This window comes from Aulostomus chinensis, chromosome 10 (assembly GCF_037954235.1).
Source record: "Aulostomus chinensis isolate RoL2024-O1b breed Wild chromosome 10, RoL_Achi_v1.0, whole genome shotgun sequence".
In the NCBI taxonomy this organism is placed as follows: domain Eukaryota; kingdom Metazoa; phylum Chordata; class Actinopteri; order Syngnathiformes; family Aulostomidae; genus Aulostomus; species Aulostomus chinensis.
The window spans coordinates 23,939,593-23,961,586 of NC_141329.1; the positions used below are offsets into that span (position 1 = coordinate 23,939,593).

At 41.0% G+C, this 21,994-nt stretch overlaps 2 protein-coding genes across 3 annotated transcripts; both read right to left on the reverse strand.

The window, feature by feature from the left end:
• Positions 1-2,808: 2,808 nt before the first annotated feature.
• Positions 2,809-7,746, reverse strand: n4bp2l2 (NEDD4 binding protein 2-like 2). 2 transcript variants are annotated; one of them, XM_086215257.1, is made up of 7 exons: positions 7,618-7,746; positions 7,247-7,436; positions 6,529-7,144; positions 6,307-6,431; positions 5,626-5,714; positions 5,473-5,549; positions 2,809-5,389 (listed from the first exon to the last, which is right to left on the reverse strand). In XM_086215257.1, exons 2-7 carry the CDS (start codon positions 7,434-7,436, stop codon positions 5,257-5,259), a joined length of 1,230 nt encoding a protein of 409 aa, XP_086071383.1. In that variant the 5' UTR covers positions 7,618-7,746; the 3' UTR covers positions 2,809-5,256. The 2 variants fall into 2 exon arrangements, with proteins under 2 accessions (XP_086071383.1, XP_086071382.1); XM_086215256.1 differs by having other exon boundaries at positions 2,812-5,389; positions 6,529-7,436.
• Positions 7,747-8,181: 435 nt separating this feature from the next.
• Positions 8,182-21,654, reverse strand: brca2 (BRCA2 DNA repair associated). Its single transcript, XM_086216551.1, has 27 exons — positions 21,482-21,654; positions 21,086-21,183; positions 20,570-20,803; positions 20,373-20,433; positions 20,128-20,180; positions 19,994-20,022; positions 19,760-19,868; positions 19,619-19,674; positions 19,220-19,310; positions 18,342-18,989; positions 13,854-18,200; positions 13,504-13,602; positions 13,321-13,390; positions 12,759-13,234; positions 12,484-12,674; positions 12,199-12,386; positions 11,941-12,111; positions 11,396-11,762; positions 11,162-11,317; positions 10,926-11,073; positions 10,736-10,848; positions 10,175-10,373; positions 9,914-10,080; positions 9,674-9,812; positions 9,334-9,590; positions 8,781-8,924; positions 8,182-8,682 (listed from the first exon to the last, which is right to left on the reverse strand). The coding sequence occupies exons 2-27, from the start codon at positions 21,138-21,140 to the stop codon at positions 8,329-8,331; spliced, it is 8,922 nt and encodes a 2,973-aa protein (XP_086072677.1). The 5' UTR covers positions 21,141-21,183; positions 21,482-21,654; the 3' UTR covers positions 8,182-8,328.
• Between the last annotated feature and the right edge of the window lie 340 nt (positions 21,655-21,994).

Here is a 21,994-nt window from a genome sequence, read left to right on the forward strand (position 1 = left end):
CTGTGAAGGTTAAACCAATCCGGAATACCACTTCCGGTGTCAGGAGAAACAGTAAAATACAAACTAGAAGCACACATCAACTACGACTCTCATTTAAAAAAGTCAGTATTTTGTTTTCAAAATTTGGAAGAGAACATTTCTGCATTTCTGAATGATCGTGCCTCCTATTGTCAAGCTGCTTTTTTTCCTTCACAATACGCGAAAGAGATATTGAAACACATTTACAGATAAAGGGGACTGCTAATACATGTGGATACCTGAAGGATTTGTAGTCCTCCTTTTGCTGAATTAATGCGTTGCAGTGTTTTAATGTGACAGCCACGTAGGACCCGAGTTCGGTTAAATAAGCTAAAGAAACAAAGCAAACCTTGAGGGCTTCTCTTATTCACTCTTTTCTGTACTAAATTGATGTATAAGGCTTCATATTTCCTCCATTCGGTCAAATTAATGTTATATTAAAGGCATTTTTTGTCAAGGTATGGCAATTTAGTACTTTTATTTTGAAAGTTATCTACTATTTCCGGCATACATGTTGTTGACTTGATTAGCCTGTACGTGAGAATAACTTGGGCGATTTTGACCCGAAGTTATTCTGCCAGACAGTCTTGAGGAGGTCAGATCATTGACAACGGTCAATTAGAGCAGGACAGTACGTGGTGGGTTCGAGTCCCGTGGTAAACCACGAGTTTAATGTACGTGGTGTTTTTCATATTATTATTATTGTATTTCTCGTTTTAACAGGTCTGTTAGGTTTATTCAACAAAACTACCCAGTTAGACTAAGAGTGAATTGTTAAAATCTAAATAGATTCTTTCACAACATTACATTTTCACAAGGTTCTCTGGCAGAAATAAGTCCTGGCAGACCAAAATTTGGGAAACCTTTCAAATATATGTCTGTAAAAAAAATAAATAAATAAAGACGCGGTTGACGAGTGCGAGTCACGTGACAACCATGCTAAAGAGTTTAACCAAGTAAGTTGCTGGTACCTCATCTACCCTCCAGACGTTTGACTGAGAGTAATAACAGTCGACCAGTTTCCATTACAGACAAAATAAATCAGCTGCACGTTTATGCCTGCTCAAGGTGATTACACGGATACGTTTGAATAGTTTGTTAATTTATTACAATACATTCATAAATTCTAATAGTATTTTCATGTGTGAAAGTACTTTAAATATTAAGTCTACTATTGCTACTACTATTATATTCCCCACTACTCATATGGAAGAGGGACCAAATTCACTGCAAAAATGGGAAAAAAAAAAAAAACCTGCATTTTACTCAAATGAGATTTTTCCTGCAGTTCATTTATGTGTAATGGGGTTATTTTTTTATGCTGTGTTATTGATACTTCTACTACAGGATGATGTTCTTTCAGGTGCACTGTTAATTTACAGCGCACAGACCAAGCCCAGAGTGACCTTTCCACCTTGCACATATTGGTGATACTGGATTATTTTATATGTCCGCATTCATCCCTCACTGTTCCCCCCTCTGCTTTTATACCAAAACACCCTTTGCTCTCTGTGCAGTGACAATGAGGTTTAATCTCACCTCATTTCAAAGTTGTGGATCACATTTCGGGCTGGGTGATTTGGACACATTAGCTTGCCGTTCCCTCTTTTTGTCGTGCTCCTCTTCCTCCTGTGTGTGGGTGTCAGCTCTGATTTCATCTGCCCTTTCTCTATCTAATGGCTAATGGCAGCGAGTTAATTGTGCCTCATCACTGCCGTTCAGGAAGTACAAAGCACTCATTACATTTCTCACATCATCATAATTCAAAGCACACAAGCTCCTCTTCTGCAGCCAGCCACATCACCTCATATCTAAACTCCCTTGACACCTGGCGCGTGAGCCGTTCAAGGTACACACATTCTCTCAAGGTAAAGCTAATACACGGGAGTCATTTTGTAAAGCTCCACATCTCTGCCCTCACGGTCAGTTTCTTTTCTATCCATCTATTCAATTATGGACTCAGTTAAGGCGCTATCCTACATAATCTCTCAAGCACCCTGCCAATTCTTCATTCTGCAGATTTTCCGCAGTTCTGCAAATGTGCTCAGAGGGAAGAATTTTAAGAGTCGAGCAGGCAGAACTAAGGCAGAGTGAAAAACTATAGAGAAGAGACAAACTAGCTCATATCAAAAAGCTTATGCCGACAATTTGTTTGCGAGCCATGACCTGTTACATTTAATGAGGTAAAAGTATCAGTCAAAATCTTGCATGTATTTTTCAAAGATCTGCCACACAAACTGAACAAATATGTGCAAACAAGGACTTTTTTAAAGATTTTTTTTCGAGTCCATAGAGCAGGAACAGACATATATGTGGTGCCAAGCCAACAGAGGGAACCTAGTCATGGTAGCCTCTCCAGGGAATACGTTTAATGACTTTTCCTGTTTCTGACATCCTGTTGTTAAAGGGTCAAACCCAAATCAAAACTAGGAAGAGCTTTTCCTGCAGAAAAAGGCAACATAAGCAAGACGCCGCAAACAGCTGAATGAGATAGAACACGGACTGTCATAAAAAGAAGAGCAGGCAGGCGGGAGCTGTACTCTGCCCTTGGAGGCTGTTTAATCAAAAAAATACAAATGTCAAGTCACACTTAAAACAACACGAGCTAATAAAGAACAAATTTCTCTTATCTGATATTCATTATTTGTCGATGGAGGTTGGACTCGAAGGCTGCGAGAGGAAGTTGTGGTTTTAAATTGTCAGAGCTGACATCCAGAGTGGGTGTGATGCTGTTTAACATAAGATGAAAGCTGACAATTCTCTAAGAAAATGGTAATATTTCTCCATTCATTTCCACTGTGAAGAAAATATCAATATTTTAAACAGCTAAACACTTTGATAATTGAGTGGTTTGGTTAAACAGATTTGAAAAGTATTCATAAACATGCTTAAATGGTCTGTACTGCTCTCTATCCCTCTATTCCATTGCTACTATTTGTAGATACTGGCCCCAGGGATGCTTGCTCTCCAATCATAAACACACACTCATACTCTATTAGCAGAGGCTGCTAATGTGGGTGCTAACTAGCTAACACATTGACAAAGTGATAAGAAGGCATCAGAAGCCATTAGGGGTACAGTTTATTGCTGAGGGACACTTCAACAGGAGCCGGGGATCAGGCCGGTTACTAGACAGTCACCTCTGGAGGCTGAACCTGTTTTTATTAATCATTTATCTACTGCAGGCCTAATTACAGCTATCTCATTCACACTATTAATAAAATTTGTGGATAAAAACTAACATAAAATATTAAAATAAATATCCATTTCTTTATCAAACAGTTATATTTCTTTAACTTTTACAGGAGATTTATCTATGTAGTCCCAGATCATCAGGATCTTGAGACTCTAGACTTTAATCACAGACTTTGACCTTGGGGTGTTTTACTTTAATCTCAAACAGATAATCTCACAGATTAAATGAACTATCCAGGAAGAATCCTGACTTTCAAACTGGAATCACAGACATCACATTTTTGTTGTCAAGCGGAATCTCAATTCACCTCAGGCTTGGGATTGGAAGGCAAGCCTGAGGCAGAATCTCAAGTCACCTCAGGTTTGGGATTGGATGGCAAGCCTGAGGCGGAATCTCAAGTCACCTCAGGTTTGGGATTGGATGGCAAGCCTGAGGCTGAATATCAAATCACCTCAGGTTTGGGATTGGAAGGCAAGCCTGAGACGGAATCTCAAGTCACCTCAGGTTTGGGATTGGATGGCAAGCCTGAGGCGGAATCTCAAGTCACCTCAGGCTTGCCATCCAATCGCAATGGAACTCTTGCTACATTTTTACTCACTCACACCTCTGCACCTTGTGGTCATGTTCACATCAACACAGGTGGTCTCCAAACAACAAGATTTTGATGGCACATTCCTTTAGTTTGCCATTTTGACTGAAACAGTTCAAACATTCTGAACACATCATTACATTGCAATGTCATTCTGTCTTCTCAAGACTCCAAAACCTGAGACTCCATCCTTGACCCACTTCGAGAGACTGACATGGATCAGATGAACAACTGTTAAGATAATTGGGTCAGAGACAGAAAGAGGACGTGCGTACAGAGACTTGTAGTGGAATGAATCAATGGAGTCTGCATGATGGAAAGCAGAGATAAAATAACATATTTATTTGTCTCAAAATCAACAGGGAGCCTCAACATGGAATGTGTCCTTAAAAATAACAGAACTCCAACTTGAACACACTTTTCAGCCCACATAGAGAGAAGACTCTGATTAACACCGGTGTAAAAGTTCAGAGGAACCATTTACGACTCCACAGCTTTCCTCGAGTCTTCACTGATGGGACAAACCAGGTCAACAGCCCTCTATTTTAATGAGTAGCTGAGGGAATTCGCAGGCAATCTAATCTCCTGTGAGATGAGAGAACACACTTGTCCACATTCGCCCGTGCTCAGGTCAGTAAACGAATGAAGTTTAAGTGGTCTCACAAAAAATTCAGGGTTTATCAAATGTAAACAGCTTCTTGTTGTTGTTTTTTTTTTGTATATTTAACACATTTACTATTGCCTCTGTTCATTGTTTTGTACACGATCTAAAAAAAACAACAGCAACAAAAAAACCTATTCAAACTATTAAGTCTTACAAAATGCTTCTGCTTGGCAACTGAAGCGTCTGAAACAATCTCAGCTTTTTTTCTCTACAAAATTTTGCAAGGGAAAATGTCCCGTAAAACAATGGAAACACAAGTGCAGATTCCATGAGATAAACTAATAAATTCAACATTGAAGGTGTCGCTAGAGAATCGCCTGCTGGGAAGGTGGCATGGAAAAAAAACATTTTAGAGTTTCATGCAAGTTTAAGTCACAAGAACAAGAAAAACAGCAATGTGTTTGCATGCCTAAGAGGAACTTTTTTCCCGGGAACAAATATTTACCCAAAGAAAGAACCCGCACGGTTACTCTGAAGATTAGTACAAGAAGGAAACAGCGTGAAGAAGCAACTAGAAATCAATTCAGAGAAAATGAGAACAAGCTCTGATTCTCACAGTTCAAAATTCTAGTACATCAAACAATAAATACAAGAAAAAAATGACACAGGTTTGAATTTTACTAGCAAAGATGGTCACGAAAATTTAGAGAAAATATAATTTTTTTTTTTACAGAAATTTTCAGCATGTAAAAAAATCTAGAATGTTGTATAAGTTTTGTTCTTCAAGGCTATTTGGCTTTTAAATCCCTGAAAAAGCTAAAGGCAATGTGTGTTTTTCCTCATCTGCGGTTACACCGGGTGACTCCTCTGGTTGACGTGAAGTGGCTCTTGTGAACTCATGACGATGTCGATGGAAATGGGAGAATAAAAGCGATCCAGCATCTGTGCGATCTTCTCCCGAGGAACGCCGTGCTTATTCCTCCTGGGGAACAGACAGCGAGTGGGGTTAGGATGCACCTTCTGTTACAGCATTTTTTTAAATACTACTAATAATAAAGGTCGTACTTCTCCAGCTCACAGGGATCAAACTTCCAGCTGGTGTTGGGTTCACAAAAGTCCACCTGGTATCCTCTCTCCAAGGCCTGCCAACACAGTTGCTGTTTTCAGTCAGGGTCTGTGCAGGTTTGGTACTCGGGACACGAAAATATCGACACTCACCATCTGAACGTATGGTTTCATTTCCCACGCTTGGATGTTTGTGTTGTCAATAATAATGGGAGATCTCCCATCATACATTGCATCTTTAGCTGCAAGAACACAAACAATGGTTGACACTCTCTTCAAAACACACATTCTAGAATTGTAGCCACTTAGAAAACTGTTGGGCTGACACCGCATCGGCCGCCAATCAATCAGGTGATCTGCTCCTTTTATTGTAGGAGGGGAAAAAGAGGTATAGTTCTTAATATTTCTTGGATAAGTATCCATAACCTAAGACTAGGGATGCACCGAATGTTGGATTAAGGATCGATATTAAAAAAAAAAAAAATCATATTGCAATTACAATATTACAACTATGATACGATTTTCAATATCAGGAGGAATGCTAATTATTTATATCATTGTCATTGAAATACCTTCTGAAATAATTTTGTGTGGGGATCTATATGACTCAAATATATTTGACTAAGTTTCTAGACTATGATATAGAGGCATGACATTTCTGGAGCACCGTAAGATTTACTTTCAAATGATACTCTGACACACATTAGTCTTTCAGAGATGTTGTGTCACTCTGTGATTAATCCCTGTTCACGCATGACTGAAAACAGTAGTGAAGCCACACAGGGCATATTTTCATCACGCAAGAAAAACTTTTATGTGGCAGTTGGTCCGTACCTCTCCTCTGGTTCCATTCATGTGCGGCTCCAAGTTGGCCCGCTTCATAGCAGTAGCCATCTTGATAAGCAAAGAAGTCGTCCGTACTAAGAATTAACCCATTGGGGTCAGTGGACAGTAACTCCCTGCCAAAGACATTCGGTTTGAGCAAAAAACAAACATACATACAAGCTTGGAACTAAAAGAGAAACAGTTCTGAGATGACAACTTCTGTAGCTGTACCTTGCCATGGTTGATTTCCCGGACCCTGGTAGTCCCCTCATCAAGATCAGCACCAAAGGAGGATGGGGAGTCTGATCAAGGGGTGGGCAGTGATGCTGCTGCCACAGCTCAGTTCTTGAATCAAAGTGTTGATGTGTATCATCATAATCCTCACAGGAATGTGGCCAGTCCTCTCGTGAATCTCTCGACCATTCAAAGTTCTCAGCCTGAGTCTCGTAGTCATATTCATCCCAATCAAAGTAGTGCGGCGCATCTTCATAGTAGCCCCGAGTAGGAAAATCAGTCCTTGGTGGGAACTGAGGAAACGGTTGAAAATGAGAGTGATCTTGATGGTGGTCCATCATGCCAGGATGTCTCCAGTTAGGATCCATGTGTGGTGGTGCATTTTGAGGATGTGGGAGAGGTGGGCCATGGAACGGGGGCCTGTGAAATGTTCGATGTGGGGGTCTCCTGCGTGGCGGAGAAGAATATCGCTGATTCACACCATTGCCTGTCCTGGGTCTCCTGTGGTGGTATGGCTCATTTTGATACCAGTGAGACCTGGATTGCCGTTTTGGTCCACCTTGTTTCTGGTAGGCATCTGCAGGTCTACTTGCGTCTTGTATCTCTACAGGTGCTTTTGGAGGTACGGGCGGTTGAAAGTGATCTGATTTCTCCTGATTATTAACATTTGTGTCATTATCAGAATGGATCTGCTCAAGCTCTTTATAAAACTCACTCAGTTTGTCTTCAATGTCCGTCTCTGCTGTGTCCGTTTTTGGAGGAAATGCTGGACCAATGAAGGCGGTGCTGGTGAGCCCTACCTGTTTCAACACTCGTTCCCTCGCACTTTTGGCGTTGTTCTCCTCACATTCTACGTCATTGTTCTTGAATGACTCTCCCACGGTGGAGTTTTCCGTTTGAGACATCTACATAAAAATAAAGAATACATTACCTTCTCTGAAATTATACTTCCACTTTTTCACCGCGATCAAGCTAATAGTTAGCTTGCTAAATGTTATCGAGTTACGAAAGCGACGCCACTTAGGTTTACGATACATTATTTAAGACCTTGATAAAATAAAAATGTAAATGTTAAAATATACCCACCTTGTTTTTTTTAAATGAATAAATAAGGAGTAAACAAAGACCCGACACACAATTTCCACATTTCAGCACCTGCTTTGTTTACGGAAGCGAGGGCATTCTTGCTCTTCTTCTCTTACGTTTTTGACATTTGAGGAGCGTTTTAGCGCCACCACCTGGACCAGAATTTGAAACGACGCTAAAAAAAAAAACCAACTAAATTTTGAGTTGATGTAGAAAGAAGAAAGTGCAAGTGGAGATAAATGAATGGTGGCTTATTTAGTTTTGAGAGGAACGTCTGTACTTTTCCTACCAGAAATCATAAAACAAAATTTATACAACACCTTAGATGTAATAACACTGTACCTATTATTAAATTAAATAAAACAACAACACATCATACAGGTGTATGAAATCGTCAGTCTGGACTAATACATGCACTTTTTACAAACAAGTAGGAATGTTAAAAGCCAAAGTGCTCAATTTGATGTTGAACTGTAGCAAGAACAAAGGTCTCAAGATTGGCTTTGTCATCATGCACCGATAAAGCTGATGAAAGCTGCCTGTGCTCATAAGAGCCCTGTGAAATAATGTTCCCATCAGTCTGAAGTGATTCCAGCTCTTTAATGAGTCCAGTGAGACTACAAACACAACTACAGACATATTCACATTCTTTCATATGTCCAGTTTTTTTTAAAAGCTGTAGTGCCCCCTATCGTCATGCAGCATATGCAGCTACAGCGATTCACCAACATGCAAAGCTTGAGTATCAATCATCGCCAGTTCTTCATCGTTCACCCACTCATCCACCACCGGGGAAAGGACAGGTTTTTGATCGGGAGTCTGTGCAGCTTTTAAAGTGCTGGGTGTCCCGGACCTCCGAGGGGGATTGAATGTCTTATGAACATATAGTGAAGCCACTGAGCCCAGGTGGGACAAGGGTGGGGGAGAAGGGATGCGACACAGATAGTCCAGAGCTCTCCTCCTCTTCAGGGTTCTTGGATCTTTTTCTGATGAAGAGTTTGCTGGGGGAGGGTTCCTGCTCACAGGTGTGAAGGAGCCGTGGCTTCTGATTGACTGCTGACACTTCTGTATTTCAGAAAACATTTTGAGAGTTATTTTCAGATGCCTGTTGCTTAAGAGAGTAGACACAAGCCCCATTTAACATAATAAACAAATAAACTCACACTGGTCTTTATATCTTGTTGCGCCGCTGTTGAGGATGCCGGCGTTCTGGGCTGCAGAGCTGGAGATGCGATGGAGCTCCGGCCATCAGATTTGATGAAACATGAAAGCTTCTCATCAGCCGTGGGAAAGAAGTTCTCCTGACCCTGCCAACACATGACAGAAGTAATTGTGACATTTTAAGATTTTCTTTCCTAACTGTGACGTTTGCCTGACACAGTGACCTTGATGCCTTCAGCCCATTACTGTTGCTTGTTGTGTGCCTAAATTTGCAATGAGAGTTTAGCATCTGTGCTTTTTAAACCCAGAACACATGAAAGTATTTTTTTGATTAAAGGTAAAATAAAGAAAAAAAACCAAACTGGGTTATTGCCAGCAGATGCAATTTCAGCCTTGTTGCCTTGAGCATTTTCAGGTTCGTGCTCTATAATAATAAATAATATCATAACATAATTATGACTTTAATTATTATGAAATAAGTTTGGGCCTCCAAAAATGAAAACAAGATAACGGAGACAAATTTTCAGTCAAATGGTATTCAACTGTGGACTGTACCTGGACCAGGTTTCTGAGTTGGCTGAGGGAGTCCTGAAGATGGGTTTCCTTGGGATTTGTTGAGAAGACGGTGAGATCACCCGCATACACAACTGGGGTGGGGTACTGGGAATGGCCCCTCAGCTGAAGGTTGCTCAGAGCCAACAACACACGTGGTTTCACCACATCTGCCAGGCCTGCCTGAACGAAGCTGCTGAAACAGCGCACTTTAACGAAGTCCAGCTTCCCATCAACCAGATAAAATGCAGGAGAGGGGCCTGTGTCCAAAAGCATAAACACTCCTTCAGTTTACAGTATAGTAAAGGACAACAGTTGAAGAATAAAGACCAAAAACACCTACCCTGTCCATCGACGACAGTGATCACATATCCCACGAGATCAACTTCTCCACAGAGCGGCTGAAATTCGGAGTTCTGAAGATCCACGAAATTCGCAGAGATCCTCGGTTGAAAACTTGCTGATAACCATTCTTGGGAAGTCTGAAGGAAAAAACAAATCGTGTATTTTTTATTTCTCTCTAATTTAGAAACGCTGCATCAAAATGATGCTGTGTGTGAAGGCAATTTGGTTTTTGCAGTACCTGTAGGTTCTGAAATTGTGTTTTCTTGGTTGCAGTGAACTGAACAGTTGCAGTACTGCTGCGTTTTTTCTCCTCTGACGCGGTGAGGTTATAGACTTTGTATCGACAGCCTTCCTTAAGTAAAGACTGAAGGTCAGAGGACGGCCGCCAAATGTTCAACTGGTAAACTGAAACAAACACACAAAAAAAAATATCTGAAATCATCATTTGAAAATGATATAGGATATCAATTTAAATAAATCAGGAAAAATGATGACAAACCGATGCCAGTTTGATGAACAGAGTCAGCAAAGCAGAGTCTCCACACAGGGGTGACGTCTCGATTGGGACAATTCCCTTGGTTCTCATCAGAATTTTCTAGAGCGCGTCGATAGCGATCCTGCAGCTCAGCCTGCTTCCTCTCCATTAGTGCTTGCTTGTAGGACCGCAGACTCTCCAACTGTTGTTCACTCAAATGAGCCTTGAACAAAGAGGTTAACAGATTTGCAATCAAAACTCTACGTATAATCGTATAATCAGGGGTCATACACATTTATGCCAATACATTTCCATAATTTTCTACTGTAAGGACCTGTTTACACATAACAATAAACCCTAATTTAAATTTACCAACATACGCTGAACTAAAATGAATGACAAAATGTTTCAAATATGAATTAAAGTAAATCAGTAATAAAGTTTTTTTTCTCAGTCGGTCTTCAATGGCCACGCTTTAATACTCATGTAATACTACTATTACTATAATAAGCAGGTATTTGTGAGGCAAATTCCCTGTGAACATGACATGACTTGAGAGAGCATGTGAGGTATGTTTCTGTTTACCTCCAGGTAAGCTGGGTCATCCCCCACCACTTCATACAGCTCCTCTCCATCTTGTAATCTTGCAAGATCCTGACGACTGACTGTTTGTCTTCTACGCTGAAGGGTCTTATTATCTGGACATAATTTGGTCAAATGTATTCCAACAGAGTTTGCAATTAACATGATGATGACATCGATGACTCCCTCCTACCTTTCTCCTCCTTCTCAAATTCTGCTTGAATCTTTGCAAAAAGGATCTCCATGGCTTTTTGCTTGAGGCTGTTGTAGCGTCTCGCCTCCTTCTCTTCAGCACGGACAGAACGGAACACAACAGCACCATCTGATTTCTTCTCCATCCACTGGGTCAACATAAAAAAGTAAGCTGTTACAAGGCAATCAATGATGACCAACAGTGAGTTACAGAAGATTAATAAATAACCAAGGGACCTGTATAGGATAGTTTCTGAGTATAAGCATGTCCACACATCCCACAGGTCCTCCATTGCTGTAGAGGCAGGAGAGAGGAAGCAGAAACGGCCGTGGATCCTTGTAAAATCCAAGCTTAGTATCCCAACGAGAAAGTCTGCTGCTGTTGGCACAAATCTGAAAGAACAAGTCAACATGATATTTGGACTGAACTTTATGGAAAGAGCGATAGAATAGACACCGCCTTTAGCATACCTTTAACATGAGAGATTCAGGTGCCTCTAGGGGTGAGCAAGCCTCCTGCGATCCCACCAGCTGAGCCCCGTGAATGATCAGCTTCCCACCAACAGCCAGGCGACCTTTGTGAAGCATGGCAGTCAAAGGATCATCCAGCTGGGTTTTGATGGCATACCATCCATCCGTCAGCCAAACAACTGCACATGGGCTTTCAACCTTGGCACCTTGTGGAGTTTTGACGTCACTGTGACTGTTTTTGGCAGGAGAGTGACCTCTGGAGACGACCCCGCAAACACAGAGAACCAGGGTTTTGACTGCAGTGTCGTCCTTTTCCATGATTCTTCTCAGAGCTGGCCTGCGACTGCAGTCCACCTCAACATCGTATCTTGAGATCAAGAGATTAAAAAATTAAGCAGATTTAATAATCCGGGGGACAAATGCCTTAAATTGCTTTAATTTACATTCTTGTATGAATGAATTAAAAGTACTGGTAAGCCGTTGTACTTCATAAGTGATAAGTTATACAAATACATTTGTTTCTGAGTAGATGATTACAAACCTACCTGTACTTCAGTTGGAGGAGAACTTGCTCTGGGGTGAGTAAGAGGCTTCCCATTGTTCCCGGAAAGGATATTTCCATGGAGGCCTGCTTCCACACAATCCATCTGTAGTGATTGTACGCCCACTCCTCACTGATCAGTTTAGGATCCACACCAGGGGTGTCGCATAATGCCCTGCCGACAGAGTGGGACATACACAGTTCAGTCTCAATAATATTACAAGAAAAAAAAAAAACCATGTAAAACTCAACTTGTTGATACCTATAGAACTCCTTTTTCCCGGCAGTCCCATCATTGCTCGGGATCAGCCAGCCACCATCAGCAAGTTGTACACCACCTTCATCTTTGAATGCGTCCTTTTTGAGGAACAGCTTTAAAGGGAATCGAAAAGACTCGGCTGTCTCACTGGTGATCTCAGACACGTGCTGATGCACTCCATATTCATACAGCTGCCACAAAAAATGTTAACAGGAAGTTAGCGTTCTCATTTTCAATTAAACAGTAAGAAAATGACAGAAAAAAATGCTTTTAAGTGCAATTGCTTGCCTGTTTTGCAGTGTATCTGGCAGGGGGCTTTCCATTCACAGCATCTTTCAATGGAATCCTTGTCACTCCTGAGGTTTTGGTTAGAAACAAGCTCCCCGGCAGAGGCCGAATGGTCTGACGCTGCTTCTTCCTGATCCTCATGGCTTGCATATCTCGAGCCAGCTCGATGTTGTGAAGACTCTGCATTGTCTCTGTCAACAGACCATAAACATAATGATTTCCTCTATTATCTGGCAAATTATTCCACTTCAAGTGACTTTATCCAAAAATCTTACCCTGGCTCCTATTTAACATGTCGCCCACACCTGAAGCCTCTGCAGTACAATCCTCTGATGCATAGCCAACAGGGTGGTTTTCATTATCGGTAGGCTCAGCCAAGGCCACTTTCTGAATGTCTTCTCTGCTTTTATTACCAGATAAATCCAAGCTGCTTTTTCTTTTTTTAGTGGGTGGAACAAAAGTGTTGCTGTTGAAGGGTGCTACAGTGACACTTTGGTGTTTGTCCTCATCCTTGTGTGGTTTCGAGCAGCACTCTTGAACAGAAGTTCTTTGTCTTTTGAAAGGGGGAACAAATGTGGAAGGTGTTCTTGCATTGTCTTTGACGGCGTTATTCTTTGGAGTGTTTATCTTTGTATTCTTGAAAAATGGAGGAACAAATGACGGGGCCTTGGACTGAGACAATCTGCTGTCTCCAGGGGTTGAGTGTTGTGTTGCCTTTTGTAATCTGGCTTCCACATAGTTCTTCCCATTCCTGTAGGATATAAAAAATATATGACTGAGTTGGGATGCCTTGTTTGTCTTGTTAAAAGCATTATCAATATTTTACAGGCAGCTCACCTGTGCGGCAGTGTGACATTTGGCTGAAGAGAGACGCTATACTTGAATACTCGCCTGTCTTTCATTATGCCTACATGAGTGAGAAAACACAGCTATAAATATATTCCATGAATATGTATTTCATCATTTATAAGAATATATATTGTCTGGACATTTCTGTTGCATTTATATGTATGTATTTACCATTTGGGGAACTGCGCTCCGGATGAAGCCCTGGTCCTCCTGAACTATCAAGTGTTCTGTCAAATTCGTCCAGCAATCGTCTTTTCAAGGGTGGCTGAGCTACAAAAACAGCAAACATAGTTGCTAAAAGTATGGTGTCAAATTTTTGTTTTATCAAAAAGCAGTTATTAATATTGGGTAATTATGTTTTGTGTGCAAGATTTATTTCTTAATTTAGAATAATTCATGAAGCTAAAATATTCAAAAGACATTACTTAAAAACATTGCAATATTCATAACGCAACCATGACGCAAGTAGCAAGATGAAAACATTACAGCAACTTAGGAATTAACTTCACTCTGACACTTACTTGTCATATCTGTATCTTCTGCCAGTCTTTTTCCTGTTGTTTTTTGTTCCTCTACAGGTCTGTTGGTGGATTTTGTTTTTTCTTGTGGTGGCATATTTTCCAAAGTCATTGAGACGCCTGCTACACTCTCATCTTCCAACAAAGCTTTAGTGCAGTCCAGTGCTTCCTGGGCATGTAACCTCTGCTGAGTCTCAGAGCAGCCGGTGAGGTTGAGTGACTTCAAGTTCACAACTGAAGAATTCTCTGTTCTTGGGAACTCAGGTGTCTTACTGTGTCTTGTCTGATCTATTTCACAGTCCAACATGCGAGGGATTCTCTCTCCATGGAGGTAGCCCACCACTGGGGGACCAACGTCACCCTCTTTAAACTTGAATGCATCTGAGGGCAACCTCTCTTTGACAAAACTGCTTTCTTCCCAGGAAGACAGATGAGACTGAGGAGCACATTCCTCTGAAGGCTCTGTCTTGTGACCTACTTTGTTGACATTCAAAGTTCTTGGCACATCTTTATTTTTTGATACATCTGTGTTACGGGTCGTAGTTGGGCTTGTTACTGGTTTCTTGTCACTCTTTCTGCCCAAGACAGCTGGGATCTCTTCACTGAAGCCAATGTCATCAAAGAGAGCTTTTGCTTTCTGGATGGCCTCAGAGGAAAAAACTAATGGCCTACCACTAGCGCCACGAAATCCAGGTGGGCCTTGAACTGTAGAGGAATATATTGGTTTTGTACCAGTTGGATCCTCAACTTCCGCATCATCACTCAAAAGGGATTTTGCTTTCTTGAGAGCAGCAGATGAAATAGCAACTCCTTTGCCACTAGCTGTCTGAAATCCAACATTTGGTGGTGGAAAATCATCCTTTTTTTGCTTGAGCTGTTTGCATGAATCCTCGGATGTTACACCTTCGTCTAACAGACACTTTGCTTTTGCTACTGCATCATCTGACACAGACACTTTTTTGCCACTGGCTGTGGAGAATCCACCACCAATGGTGAATTCTCCCATTGACGAAAAACCAATATTCTCTGAAGAAATGCAAAGTGGAGATGAAAGTGCACGCAGAGTAACTGTATTACTCACATCTGGTGTGTTCGCACAGTGATTTCTGTTAATCTCCACATCGTCAGGAGGAAGCATCTTTTCAGTGGTTTCATCCTCAACTTCATCACATTCACTCAGCAGGGATTTGGCTCTTTTCAGGGATGCAGCTGAAATGACGACTCCTCTGCCACTGGCTGTCTGAAATCCACAATTTAGCGGTGTGTCTTTTGTATCGTTTGATGTGGGTTGTTTATCTGTGTCCTCAAAAGTAAGACTTTCATTCAACAGAGACACTGTTTCTGTAATTGCATCATCCTTCACTGATGAGCTCTTCCTGCTGGCTTTAGAGAATCCGTTTTTTAAATCAACAAGAGAGGAACCAGTATTGTTTTGCACTGTGTAGGATGAAGAGGAGGGGGGCTCAGTCATTACAGATGAATTTGCATGCATAGAAGGTGCTTTAGTCAGAGCCAATGTGTTCTTAAAAACACCATTGTGATTTTCCAAATCACTATCATGGAGCTTCTTTTCATGGAAAACAACCCCTCCAGCACTCATGTTTTCAGAGTCCACAGAAATATGTGCTTTCTCTTGCTGGGTGTTGTTGAATTGCAAAATGTTCTTCTTCTGTTTGATGCTTTCACCAGTTTTCTCGTATTTTACAGATTGATCATTACAATCCATAATGTCAGGGCCTCCAAAGAAATCATCAGCCTCTTCCATTACTTGTGCTGAAAAAGAACCATCCAAGTCTTTCAGGAGTTTTTTTGCTTTCAACAGATTTTTCTGTGACACACGGACTGTTGCTCCCCCTGCTGTTGTGAAACCACAACTCATTGTCACAGTATTTTCAGCATTATCTTGTGTCTTGCCACATTTCCTTGTACATGAAACTTCTGGGGTCTCTGAACTGACAGTGATGTCGTTAAAGAGAGCTTTGGCCTTCAGGGGGGCTTCAGCTGAAAAAGCCACTGGCTTTTCACTAGATGTAAGAAATCCAGTATTCTGTGGTGGTGGATCTTTAAGTGGAGTCTTGGATGATTTGGAGTTTAGATTAGCTGGATCCATAAATTCATCACATTCACTCAACAGTAATTTTGCCATCTTAATAGCTTCAGTTGAAACAGAAACTCTTTTGCCACCAGCTGTCTGAAATCCACCGGACAGATTAGTTTGCTGATGACCTGTTCTTGCTCGCTTCGTGTCCTCAGGAGCATCAACTTCATTTAACAGGCGTGCTGCTTTTGTTAATGCATCAGCTGACACAGACACTTTCTTCCCACTGGCTGTGGAGAACCCCACACCATTGCACAAGACATCAGCTGAACCTATAACCTTAGATGATGTGCATGAAGGAGAGGAGAATGGCTTTGCAGTTGCAGCTACGTTTGTTACTTTAGCATTTTCCAATTCTGTGTGTCTTCTGACAGATTCTTCAGATAAGTTTACTTTGATCCCATAAGTGCCTTTACATTTTGAATCATCTTCCCTATAAGTTCCATTAATGCTTTCTATATTGCTTCTTTGTTTTATGGGCATGAAATCATTACGGTCCTCAAGTTCACAGTCTTTGAAGATAGCATTAGCCTCGCGTATTGCTTTTGCTGAAATAGAAATCCCTTTCCCATTAGCCATCTGGAAGCCACTTTGACATGTGGTTATGTCCATTTTGCTGCTTTCAAAATGTTTTGGAGCATTTTCATCTCTCATGTCTGTAACTCGTCTATCTGTGGAGAAGTCTTTCATGTAGGAAAAGTGTTTGGGAGAAAAGCTGGCGACCTTTGAATCCTCCTCTTCATGATGCAAAGGTGTTCTAGTGTTATTATCCACACCATCATTAGGCTTAGGTTCTGCATCGTTGTCACCACTTTGTTTTCCTGATGCATCAGTCGTAGGTTTCTGCAGAACAGCGCTAGCTTTGCTCAGGCCCTGTTTCAAAACTCCCACATTTCCTCCTGCTTTTTTAAATCCTGCACCTTCAGAAACACACTCAGAGGAACAAGATGCATGTCCATGAGACAAATCTTTTTTCATTTCACTTGGGAATGACACATCTGTGGATTTTGTGTCCATATTTGTGTTACCAGCTGATACTGAGGTTATTTTGCCATATATGCCACTCTTTTCAGTAACGGAACAAAAGCTGTCATCAAAGTCTATACCTGAAAGAAGTTCAGGGTCAAATTCTTTGTCTGCTTTTTGGAGAGAGGAGTCACTGTCTTGACACTGATTTGCAGTTTTAAACTGAGTAAATTCAAACTGGCTATCTGCTCCTTCCAGGAGAGTGCACAATTCAGTCACATCAGCTTTCTGTGAAGCAGTCAAGTGGAGCTGGCTATCGCTGACTTTGTCACTTGATAAAGGTGGATGGTTTGAGGCAGAGGCTGAGTTGTTCACTGACCTGGGATTCAAGCTAACATCATCTTTAGTGTCGTGGCTCCATTTGGTGAACTGATCACTGAGAAGACTTTCACTTTCTGTCTCTTCAAAGAGACGTTTGGCTTTCTCCAGGTTGGCAGTCAAAATCTTGATTCCCTTATTTGAAGCCGTTTTGAATCCTGAAGCAGGAACATGAGGGAGAGAAGCACTTGTTTTCTGTGGCAGACTGCCATGAGCTTGAGCAGTACATGGAGCACTGTTATCAATAGGTGCTTTTGCACTACTCGACAATTGTGTTGATGGGTTCCTTGAATGCTCACATTCTCTATCAGGAGTCAATGTGTGCTTTTCCTGGAGTCCACTAGAAAACATGGCTCCAAGTGAAATATCCTCCAGGTGATCTATCCCATTTTCTTTTTTTGTAGAATCAGAAGTAATCAACTGTTGAGTCTGACATTGTTTCCCAAGAATGGGAAGAGTAGCAGAAGATGCAGTTACATGAGTAATATCAGCCACGGCAGAATGGAAACCACTGTCACTTATTGTTCCCTCAATGATGGAGTTGTTGAGGGTCGTGGCAGATATCTGGTGGCAGACCTCTTCACGGCTACTGAGAAGACCTGCTTGTCTTGCTTTGTGCTTGGCTTGTTTCAAGGCTGTCAAACAAGCTGATGGAGAGAAGCTTTTTTGAGGCGTATCAGCTTCTGTTTTACACACTTTATCAGGATTTGATGTTTGGCTGAAGTCTTGTGCAAAAGCCTTGCAAAGCTGTGACATGTCAAAATCCTGGACCTTTGCCTGAACAGGGGGAGGTAGATTTTCTTCAGTCATATGCTCCCGTTTCTGAACATTCTTGCCATCAAGGAGTTTACTGCAATATTCTGCTACATTTTGGCCCTTTGGAAACAGCTCAACATCCAATTTGTGTTCTGGAATGAAGCAAAAAATGTCAAACAAGGTTAAATTCAGTCAATCAGATAAAATATTGTCATTTTAACAGAAGAATTAAAGCATCTTTTCAGTTAATACTTTCACATATGAGACAAATGTTTGACTAGAAACTACAACACCTTGTAATGAGTCCATCCTCTGAGAATGCCTCTCTTTTTCTAGCACTTTGGGTTTCGAAGTCTCAACGGTGTAAACAAATGTTCTCTTTTTCTTGACAAATCCAGAGTCTGATGAGTGCTTGACTAACTGAGCAGCAGACGAAGAGTCCTTCTGTAGCTCTTTGTTTTCCACATGTGCGTCAGGATTATTAGGACAAGAGGAATCCACAGAGGTAGTTGAAATTTCAGACAAACTAAATGGAGACCACTGGGTCATTCCAATGTCTCCAGTTTTCCCCGGACTTTTCTGCTGGGAGGATGAGAGAACTCTGCATAAATCCTGATCAGCCTCTCCTTGTTCTGCTGATGCAGCCTTGTTTTCTATCAAAATATCTGGGGAGCCGCAGCCAGGGTCTTTATTTATAATTATCTGCTTCCTTTTAATTCTTTCAGTTTTCACTTTTCTTAGAGCTGAACTACTGTTGGAGAAAAATGGTGAAAGAGCATTTTCAGCCTCATCAGGGACACTTGCAACTGTGCTACCATCGGCTCCATCCTCAATAGCATCTGTAAGCTTCTGTCTCCAGATTCTGTCCCTGGGATTCAGCGAACCTTGAGGAGAGCTGGGGGACTCTGGTGGGTTCTGGTCGGCCTCATAAAAATCAGCATCTGTTGATTACAGACAAGCAGTCAGTTTTGTTTCTAGCTCACAGGTGGCCGAGACAGCTCTTGAAATAGACCACCAGGTGCTTATAACAGAATGTAGTTTTGTTGCGAGAAAAAGAATTTGCATGACAAAATAAATAATGCATACTTAAGTTAATCACATTTAGAACCAGTGAACTACCATCCATATTAATCAAAATAAATTAGCAAAATATATACAAACAATACATTACCCTCTTGAACTTTGAGCAGGTCTTTGCTCTTTGGTGAGACAGGTCCGATGTTGGATGCATTTGAAAGAGAAGGGAACAGCTTCCGTACAAACTGAGGAAGGTAAGACAGGAAATCAGTTTCAGAAACTATTTGGACTGTTTATTTTACTGTAAAATTCAATAGATGCATTTCTGCCTTTTTGAGGTAACATATAAGAGCTTAGGCTTCTAGATGCTATCAGCACATCATCGGTTTACATTTTAGATCATATGCTGTCAAGCCATTCTTTATTTTACAGGTAAAATACCGAGCAAGGCTGATCATTTTTAACTTGTCACTGAGATAAAATGCACTCGCCAGGACATTCAGGGAGATCAGTATGTCCTGGATGTTGTGTATTTAAGCCGGAAAATACTCACCTGAACACTTTGGTCATTAGTAAGCGTCACTGGGCTGGGACTTGCATCAGTTTTAGCTACAGCATTGAGAAGACACACATGTCAATTAACATATTGTCTGTGTTACTTTTGATATAAAACAGTACCAATAAATTTGCTTACACAAAATCAGGGTGGATGCCAGAGGTGGTGGGGTATTCAGAGAGCTGGTCCATGATATATCCAGATGCTGTGCACCAAGACTTTCAGATATATGTTTGGTGTAGCTTATCTGTGTTGTTAAAAAAAAACACCAAAAAAAAACAATATAAAGCAGAGAAACATAATTTCATCAGTAAATCAAGTTGACATTTTCTTAAACAAAATAAAGCCAGCTGGCAAATCAAATAAACTTACAGGGGATTTTTGTGGGATGTGGAACAGATCTGTAGAGACAACAAAAGAAAGCATATCAATCAGTGATAGTTGCATACAATTTTATTTTGGATCCAACGCAACTACCAAGAGAACATTATGGGAATAAATCTCACCCAAACAGTCCTGGGTTTGGGTCTGGATAGCTCCATATTTTGAATCGTGGTGTCTGAAAAGGAAAGGCAGACGAAACAATACTAATTTAACAAAAATGTTTGAATACCTGTAGCATTTTAACAGCATTAAAACAAAATAAACACAATGTCTACTTATGATGTAGACAAAAAGCCAACTGGAAAATTAACCTGGAACATAACAAGTAATAAATTAAACAGCAAAGTATCAGTGTTGTTGCACTCACCCCTCTCCTGAAATCTGAAACAAACATGGATTTCTTTTTGTCCATGGCAAAATTTCTTTTTCTAACGCAGGACACAAAGAAAAACGTTCTTAAACATGATGAATCACAGGGACAAGCCTCAATTTGAACAAGAATAGACTCGTATAATTTAGCAGCAATCTATTCATTTTAATGGCAAGATTTCTCTCATGCAGTACCTTTCTCAGCAGCGAATGACTGCTCATCCTCAGTTTCAGGTGATACAACACGACTGTGTCTGAAAACCTTTGGGGTGGAGAATAACTGACTCTCCACAGAAGTTTTGTCGAATGGGGTTTTAAAATGTCCCTCCTGGTTTGCGCATATGTCATCTTGATCAGAGCCAGCGGCCTGATTAATGACAGCTTGAGCCGACAGTACATCAAACCAGTCAGTGTTCAGTGGCCCCAGCTCTGTCATGGAAAATAAAAATGGTGCAGTAATACAGTTTAAACCTGCAATACCTGATAAATTATATTTGACTGCATTATTTTCAGGACAGAGAATGTTGTGCAGATATCATCCTGACTGACTTTACAATATTAAAAATGTAAAACCTGAGTGCAACATGATGTTCACGCTCCACTGACAGTGAGACAGACATGTCAACTTATTTGTTTTCATGCTACCTGATTACATTACACAAATACAGACGTTCAGCAGTTACATATTTGTTATTTAACAACTTAACTCACCTTTCCAGATTGCATCTTTCAGTGTGTCGAACATGCTCTCTGACGATGATTCCATTCCGGAGATTTGAGTGAGCCCTAAAATTTCCTTTTTGACACAGCTAGAGACATAGGCTATCGTCAAAACTAATCTTAGTCAACACATAGTGATTTAACCTTGAGAAAAGCTAAGCTGTTCCCCGGCGACACGTTCCAGAGCCAATGGTACTGTTGAATCACTTTTACTGTCTAAAGTACAGCTAACCTGGTACTAAAACAGCGTTTACAGCTTTAGCATATGCTACAGTTGGTTTGTCAATGTTAAGATTATACACCTAACATGCTAGCAGATGTCAGGTTACGCAGCTAACTATTTAATACAACCAGACGGAAAGTTTAATATTCGTTACGGTCACTTACCATGACGACGAGCGACGGAATTCATATTCCAGCGTAAGTGAACAAATTGTTAAGGGCAAGCCCCTGATATAGATATGTCTTTTTCTCTCTTTTATATGTACATACACATATTAACTTTGTTACGCGTGAACCTACTAGCCCTCTTTGCAGCAAGACGAACCTCGCGCGCAGGAGGATACCGGAAGTTTTCGCGCCTTCAAAATAAGAGTCATGTTCAGAGGGGAGCGAGAGTCCATCCATCCATCCATCGTCATCTTCCGCTTATTCCTACACATTAAGGGTCGCGGGGGGGGCTGGAGCCTATCCCAGCGTCAACGGGCGAGAGGCGGGGTACACCCTGGACAGGTCGCCAGGGGAGCGAGAGTCATTTAACTCAATTAATGTATTTAACAACAAACTACTTTTAAGTGAGAAGCACCCGATTTCCTAATGGTTACTTATTTTGCACCAAGAGGCCGAGAGGTAATTAAATTGCAAAGATAGAGATCCTGGATAAATGACAATATTGATGTC